This window comes from Epinephelus moara, chromosome 13 (assembly GCF_006386435.1).
Source record: "Epinephelus moara isolate mb chromosome 13, YSFRI_EMoa_1.0, whole genome shotgun sequence".
In the NCBI taxonomy this organism is placed as follows: Eukaryota; Metazoa; Chordata; class Actinopteri; order Perciformes; family Serranidae; genus Epinephelus; species Epinephelus moara.
This window is the reverse complement of record NC_065518.1, coordinates 20,126,372-20,134,287: the sequence shown is the minus strand read 5'-3', so window position 1 is coordinate 20,134,287 and position 7,916 is coordinate 20,126,372. Positions and strand designations below refer to the sequence as shown.

Here is a 7,916-nt window from a genome sequence, read left to right as displayed (position 1 = left end):
CACATCAATGGCACAGCCATTGGGAGCAATTTGGGGTTCAGTATCTTGCCCAAGTAATGCAAGATACTGCCCAAGGTAAATTGGGCAAGAGGAGCCGCTGATTGAATCACTGATCTTCCAATTAGTTGACGGCCTGCTCTACCTCCTGAGCCTCAGCCGTCCCAACATTATTATTCATTTATTCATTCATTCATTTTCCGTGACGGCTTATCCTGCTAGGAGTCTCAGGGGGGCTGGAGCCGATCACAGCTGGCATGGGACAGGTCACCAGACTATCACAGGGCTGACACACAGAGACAGACAACCATTCACACTCACTTTCACACCTGTGGAAAATTTAAAGTCACAGTTCCTACATGAAACTGCTCACAGGTCTGTGGATTATCTTGAGTAAGCGGGTAAGGATTTATGGAAAGAGAAATTGCTGTTGAGTTTTCCAGTTTGTTTTTATTGTGCACTTTGAGCAGCACAAGCTCAGTGCCATCTAGTTCCATTATATTTGAGAGGAGGATGACATCTTTACAGCAGTTTAAAAATAAAGACTTCATCTCACCCAGAATGCTTGAAGGCCCTGGTTTCCTCCCGTCCATGTCTTTCATCCCCTCCACATATCGAGCTGCCACCTCATGCATGAGCTCCTCCCCCGTCTTCCCTATGAGAGAAAACACAGAGTTAACTTGTTCAAACTGCAGACGCTGTCCTTATTAACTTTTTAAAGATGTAAGGGACCTGTTAACAAGGCTGGTTGTTTGTCTTATCACAGTAAAGGTCAAGTTGAATTTCTACCATTTTCCTTCCACTTCTGCCGAGCTGTAATAGAGCACCAAATCAAGGCGAGGCTGGAAAATTAGATTTAACCTTTAGTTATGAGGAGGAGGGTGTGGCGCATGGCCTGATGAGGCCTCATCAGAATGACGCCGACAATCAGATCAATCCAATAAACTCCTTGTTTGAAACAAAACGAGCAAAGGAGGGGCAGAAGAGAGAGCAGATGGCTTGAGTGTGTTATTTTGACCTCACCAGTTGCCAGTCCTTCAGCCGTTGCCAGATGCAGAACTGTGTCATCGCTCACCGGCCAGTCAGGGAGCTCGGCCTTGATGTTCTTGAGACCACCAAGCTCCTTCAGCTCCTGCAAGGACAGAAAAGACAAGGGCAGACATCTTAGGTTAAATACACCTTTGGCAGTGGTTTATCTTCATCACAAACTCAGAACATCTTTTCATGTTGACCTGATGGATAGCTGGTCCTGACTCATTGTACTCCCACAGCTGGTTCCTGTATCCCAGAGCATCACCGACACCACTCAGCAACATGGCTGCCTTATAGTGCTCCACTGAAGCAGATCTGCTGGGACAAAAGAGGCTATGACCACTCTGTTAACTTCACTTTTTTAAAGATAGACTATGCAGGATTGTCTTGAAAAACAAGGTTTGGACTCATACAGAAGTAATCCCTGTAGGTCATCACTACTAACCCACTAGAAGTGTGTGGCAGTATATTTTTCTGAAAAACTCTGCCTCTTTTCTGCCTGTATTTGCTTTTTTTCATCTTATTTTCTGTGTTCTGCATGTTTATGGCCGTGTGCCCCTACAGCACTCAGGTGAGGTCGGGGCTTTATAAGGCAGGTGCCAGGCAACAAGCAGCAGGCATCCTAGGGACACAGTGTCAAAACGATGCAAATAGAGCAAGGCCAAATGCCAAACAAGAGTGAATCTGAGGTTGGCTTTTACTTTCAATCTGGCTGGCGAGTATCCTCGGAAACAGTAACCAACAAAGTACACATCACCCAGAGTCTATTCACCCTCTTAAATTCAGTAAAAAACAGTCAAGTTTACATCCATGTCTGCAAAAACATGGATGCTTCACACACATCCTCCCCTGGCAACACAGAAGATCTTAATAATCACCAGTTTCGAGGTGAAAAGAGTCACCAGTTCAGTATCTGACCAAATGTCTCCCCTTCTGTTCCCGAGTTTTGAAATTGAGTAATGGCCAGAAAAAAGTGTTTTTGCAGAACATTATGATGTCACAGTGCAATCTTTGACCTTTTGGATGTATAATGTCATCACTCCATCATTTTATCCTAATAGACATTTGTGTAAAATTGTGTTGTTATTAGCGTATGAATTATTGAGTTATGGCCAAAACCAGTGACCATGACCTTTGACCACCAAAATCTAATCAGTTCATTCTTGAGTCCAAGTGGACGTTTGTGCCACATTTGAAAAAAGTGCACCAAGGTGTTCTTGAGATATCACTTTCACGAGAATCAGACAGATGCAAGGTCACAGTGACCTTGACCTTTGACCACCAATTGTCGAGTTCAAGTGTACATTTGTGCTAAATTAGAAAAAAAATGCATCATGATGTTTTTGAGATATTGCTTTCACAAGAATGAGACAGACTAGGACACAGTGACTTTGACCTTTTACCACCAAAATCTAATCAGTTCATTCTTCAGTCCAAGTGGACATTTGTGCCAAATTTTAAAAAATTCTCCCAAGGTGTTGCTGAGATATCACATTCACAATGATTACACAGAGGAGGTCCCAGTGACCTTGACCGTTGACCTATGACCACCAAGATCTAATCAGTCTATTGTTGAGTCCAAGTGGACGTTTGTGCCAAATTTGAAAAAAATCTCTCATGGCATTTTTGAGATACTGCATTCACAAGAATGGGACGGCCATATGGACGGACAAACAGCTCGTTGTAGCGTCTCGTGTCGTGAGATACTTAATATATAGTTAACAACAAAAAACAAAAGTAAATATAGCAGTGTGAGCATAGAGTGTGAGCCTGTCAGTGCGAACGTTTCTTCAATCACACAAGCACAGCGAGAGATGAGTGCCTGCTGCATGTCACATACTGAGGACAAATGCCCTGTGTGTGCCAGACCCCTACATAAAGCCCCGCCCAGCCTCTAGTTCTGCACGCTGTTTTTTGATAATCACAGCGATTACAAAGCTTAACTTTTCACTTCTGCAGCTTTCAGCAGCTCAAAGGTTGTGGTCAGGGGGTTTGCGTGCCTCAGTGACCCTAAGAGCTATACCAGCAGGAGCTTAGTCTTCAGGTGGGACACCCAAGTTGGACAGGTCTTAGGGTAGAGGCCTGACAAAGTGCAATCCATTTCTTTAGGCTGGGGGTTGAACACACAGCTAACAACAACCCAATTCCATGTAGAAAACACTGTTATCAACAACAAAACAAGCGGCAAGCACATTTGAAACCACGGTGACACCTTCTATAGGGCACTCACACAGCATCCCCACATCCTGCGAGTGAGTGAGTGAGTGAGTGAGTGAGTGAGTGAGTGACCTTTATTTGTCAGCTCTACCTATGGCAAAAATGTGCTGGAGCATGATGCCCCCTTCACATTTATGACTGCCCCCTCATATATGCCTGCCTAGAACCGGGCTTGTCGCCAGCGTGGAGGCATGAAAAGCAGACAAGCTTAGTATTACATGTAAAAATAAACACACTCACACACACATATACATGGGTAATAATGTGGGTAAAAGAACAGGGTTAAAGTTAGTCATTTTAAAAAAACAGAGATCAGACAGTATAACTGAAACAGGATCGAGGTATCCTACATATCAATGAGGTGAAACCAGTCAGTGATTGGGTTCCCAGCTGAGGAAATTAGGAGAGATCATAATGTACAGAAAAAAAGATGTGTTTCAGCTTTGGATTTGTATCAGCAGAACTTGCCTTCCTAATGTGCAGTGAGAGATTATTCAAGAGAAGCGGGGCTTGCTGGGCAAAGGCTCGACAACCCCATGAGTTCTGATTAAATCGAGGAATGGTTAAGTAACCGGCATCAAGGGAACATAAAGGGCATGATGGAGTATGTGGGGAAATAAGGCTGGAGATATATGAGGGAGCCTAACTAATGTATGCCAGTCTGCACCATAACACAACTAACCAACTCAAGGGGGAACTCTAAAACCAGAAAATTACAAATGTGCATGCTCTTTTTAACAGTTCTATTTTTACCACCCATAAAAAGGAATTCACACTGAGGAGAGGCTGCTTCATGAGATCATTTACCTTCTGTCTCACAGTAATTTCAACTCAAGCTGTTTCCCACATTTAAATCTTTTTTTTTTTTTTTTTTTGTACCCGATTTAATTAAAAACAAAACAAAACAAAAAACACTTACACTACTTGTATTATCTTTCAATAATGCTCGTAACACTGTGTGGTAATGGGGTTTTAGCTGCCACTGTAATGTAATTTTGGAAATGTCTCACAGTGGAAAAAGATCCATATCTAACACTTCAGATTTTGCCAAGAGCCTTTTTATAAATGGAGATAATTTTAAAATATTTCCAATAAAATAAAACCTTTGGCTTTTCAGCAGTGGTAAAATGTAACTACGTACATTTACTCAAGCGCAGTACTAAAGTACAAATTTAATGTATTTTTTACTTTACAGGAACGTTTTCATCTCATGTACTTTTTACTGCACTACAATTATTTGACAGCTTTAGTTACTAGTCACTTTACAAATGAAGATTTTTGCACAGGAATGTTATGAAAATCTACAAGTGCAGCTGAAACGATTAGTCAGTTGACGAGAAAATTCATGGGCAAGTGTTTGGATAATTGTCATTTTTCATGCAAAAACATTTCATGGTTGCATCTTCTCAAATATGAGACTTACTGCTTTTCTTTTTAATTATTTTAATTAGCCTAAATTAATCTATTAAACTGATTTAAAATTCTCTGCCTTCAATAATTTTACTTTTAATATTTGAATACATTTTCTTGATGTATTTGCATACTTTTAGGTAAGTAACATTTTTGACGCAGGACTTGTAACAAATATTTTTATGGTGTTGTATTAGTACTTTTACTTAAGTAAAGGATCTGAATACCTCCTCCACCAGTGGCCTAAGGTAGTTATGACAGGCCCCAGTGTACGTTATTCTGATGGGCAATATTTCAATTTCAATATTTCGACTTGTTGACATATTGACATCATACTGTTGCCCACGGAACAACAAGCATGGCTGAAAGCAAAATTATTACCGACTCTGCGGTGGTTTCAAAAAGAGGCGCAGCTGTGTGGAATAAACTGTGGCGTCCTGAATGTTTTATGAACAGCCCCGGACTTCTCAGGCTCTTTCAGTGAGTTACTGCTCAGACAGAACTCATTGAGCGGCTCCTCTGGCAGCAGCACAGCGCCTCTCTCTCTTTCCTCTCTCTCCGTGCGCACACAGGAGTCGGTGTCACCAAGTCATTTTGTCATAAACCTTTGGTAATGTAAATCTACGTGACGCTCACGGCTCAACAAATAACTACATATATGTGAATGTGTTATAGTTGTGGTATCATAACAGCCTGTCACAGGTTACAGTGTGATGATTAGAGGAGAAATGGCAGAGCATAAAGGTCCAGGTGGAAAAAAAAAACAACTCAATCATTTAAGATTTTGTTAAAAGAGAAGGAAATCACCTGTTGATTCATATATATAGATCCCAGGGTACTTTTTTTGTATTGGGAGCTGTTTAATTGTGTAATTTGTGTTAGATCTTCTTTTCTGAACTATTAATATTGTATACAGAATCTGAATCTCACTCGGAGTTACTGTTGTTGTTTACAAACTAAAGAAATGAGAGATCGTTTTTGTTTAGTTTTTACTGAATATTTGGAGGCAAACTGTAAAACTGTATCATTTATTTTGTTGCAATTCTATTTTCTTAAATGTTATAGTAAATTATTATTACTAATTTGTCATATCGTCAAGACTATCGTTATTGGCAAAATACGCAAAATATTGTGATATTATTTTAGGGCCATATCGCCCACCCCGACTGTATATCGTCTCATCTTGTCACATGATCAAAATGTAGACATTGGACAACATCAACATATATATTACCCAGAAATTATTACTTTATATCAGTACATTTCAAAAAATTCCAAAGAAAATAATATATTATTGATTAAATTGATTAATTAATTAACCAATTAAACCTTTTTGTAGTTTATTTAGATTTTTTATAATTACTGCAGAATAAGCATATCATGTTAATGCAAATTACGACTGTTTGACAATTAAAAAAACAAAAAATCGAAACCATGATGGAGATAGGTTTGCTTTTTTGAGGGCATATAAAGCAAATTATTAGCATTATCATTTTTAATTTATACGTTTCAAACTGACGTAAGGAAATGACAAAAAAACAAAAAATGTAAATGTGAAATTGATTTTAAACATAAAATGACTGTCTTTGACAAAAATGCATTTTCCTCAGCTTTTTGTCTGAAATTTTTTGTTTTATGAAAATACACAAATTCAATGTTGATAAAAAAGGAATGGAATAAGACAGAATAAAATGTTTTTGTGTGTTTAAAAACAGAGGGTCTCTTCCTTAGTTTCATGTACATACTGTTCACATATTAATAGAACAAATTATTCTGTGGGTCTTGAAAGATTAGTGAATATAATCAAAATGCTGGCGGTGGCTGGCAACTTTGAATAATAATATGGCAGGAAAGTGTTAAACACAGGTGTATTTCCAAGGCGGTGAATCTGAATCACTTGCAAGGGCCTGTTCTCCGCCCAACACATTGTTGGAGGGTCCACTCTCTCTGTGGCCCCCTCCACCCCAACCCCACAGACCCCGGGACTACACTGTTCATATTTACGCCCCTGTCCTCTAGGTCTGCTATTCAGTAACCAGACTTCATACTTGCAGTTGTGATGAATGTTCAGGCTCAGGGCGACAAGGAAAGAAAAGTAATAATATGCCTATAGAGCATTTTAAGTTGTTATTCCTAAAATGAAAGCCATCTGAACATGCTCTGACCTGTCATGTCACGTTACCCTAAATTAAAACATCGACACATTAACAAGCCATCATCTTAAACACGACGTTACTCTCGGACTTTATTTTAGAGTAATTAAGGTAAAATGTTGCACTTGCTGCATGAACTCCTCCCTCCATGCACTGCAAGTCTCACCGGTCCATCGCAGCGTGTCGTTCCCCGAAACCAAGCTTCACCAGGCGGTCACACGCAGAAGTTGACACCGGGGCTGTAAACTGAAGCGCTGCACACACACTGCTGGTCTGTTTCCAGTCTCAGCTCAGAGAGGCCTGCAGCAAACACCAGTGTTCATTCACTAAACTTACTGCACTCTACTTTCCCAACCCGAGCGGCTGAAAACGCGGAGGCTAAAAAAAGACGCAGCTGCAACGCAATTTTAGATGGCTGCTTTCCAGCTGGCAAGATGGAGACACAATAAAACACACTGCAAATCGCCCCTCTAACTGCAGGACAATCAGTGACGGACCACTCAAACAGCTGCACCACAAAGAGTAACATTAACTGTGTGCTATTAACTTTGTGCTTTTAGGGCACAGTGCATGATTCATTTGAAAAACCGTGACTAATTTTTTGTTGCTGAAATTTTTTTTTTACCTAGTACTCACTCATGCTCGTTCCAAATGTATTTTTTTTATTCAAGGGTATTGACAAAATAACAATGTTGATGGATAATGTAGCCAAAAAAATAAAAAATGTGTTGTGTTTAGTACTTATCTTTAACAGTTTTTCCAAAGCAAATTTGTTCCATACTTTATTATCTGAATATTAAACAGGCCTGAAGTACAACATACTTAGGTCATATTTATTGGAAACAAGAGACAAGCGCAGACTTTAAATAAGAACCTTCAGCCATGCTACAGGTAACAGACCTGCTTTGTCCAGACCCAGACACACCAAACCTGTGTTAAAGGGCAACTTTGGTATTTCTCAACCTGGACCCTACTTTCCCATGTTGTTGTGTCTAAATGACTAATGGAGACAACAAGTTTTGAAACTGGTCCAGTACTGAGCAAGACTGCTGCAGACGGCGGGGCGAAACAGCCTGCAATGTGGTCATGTGGGGCAATTGTGCACCT

At 40.1% G+C, this 7,916-nt stretch overlaps 1 protein-coding gene across 1 annotated transcript in view; it reads right to left on the bottom strand.

Moving 5' to 3' along the window:
- The window catches only part of LOC126400248 (inactive ADP-ribosyltransferase arh2-like), a 9,743-nt gene extending 2,410 nt beyond the window's left edge, over positions 1 to 7,333 (bottom strand). The window contains exons 1-4 of the mRNA XM_050060809.1: positions 6,976 to 7,333; positions 1,230 to 1,344; positions 1,021 to 1,129; positions 554 to 652 (exon numbers count right to left, since the gene is read on the bottom strand). Coding sequence (XP_049916766.1) covers positions 554 to 652; positions 1,021 to 1,129; positions 1,230 to 1,344; positions 6,976 to 6,983 — 331 coding nt within the window. The 5' untranslated portion in view covers positions 6,984 to 7,333. The remainder of the gene's footprint in view (positions 1 to 553; positions 653 to 1,020; positions 1,130 to 1,229; positions 1,345 to 6,975) is intronic.
- Positions 7,334 to 7,916: the final 583 nt, after the last annotated feature.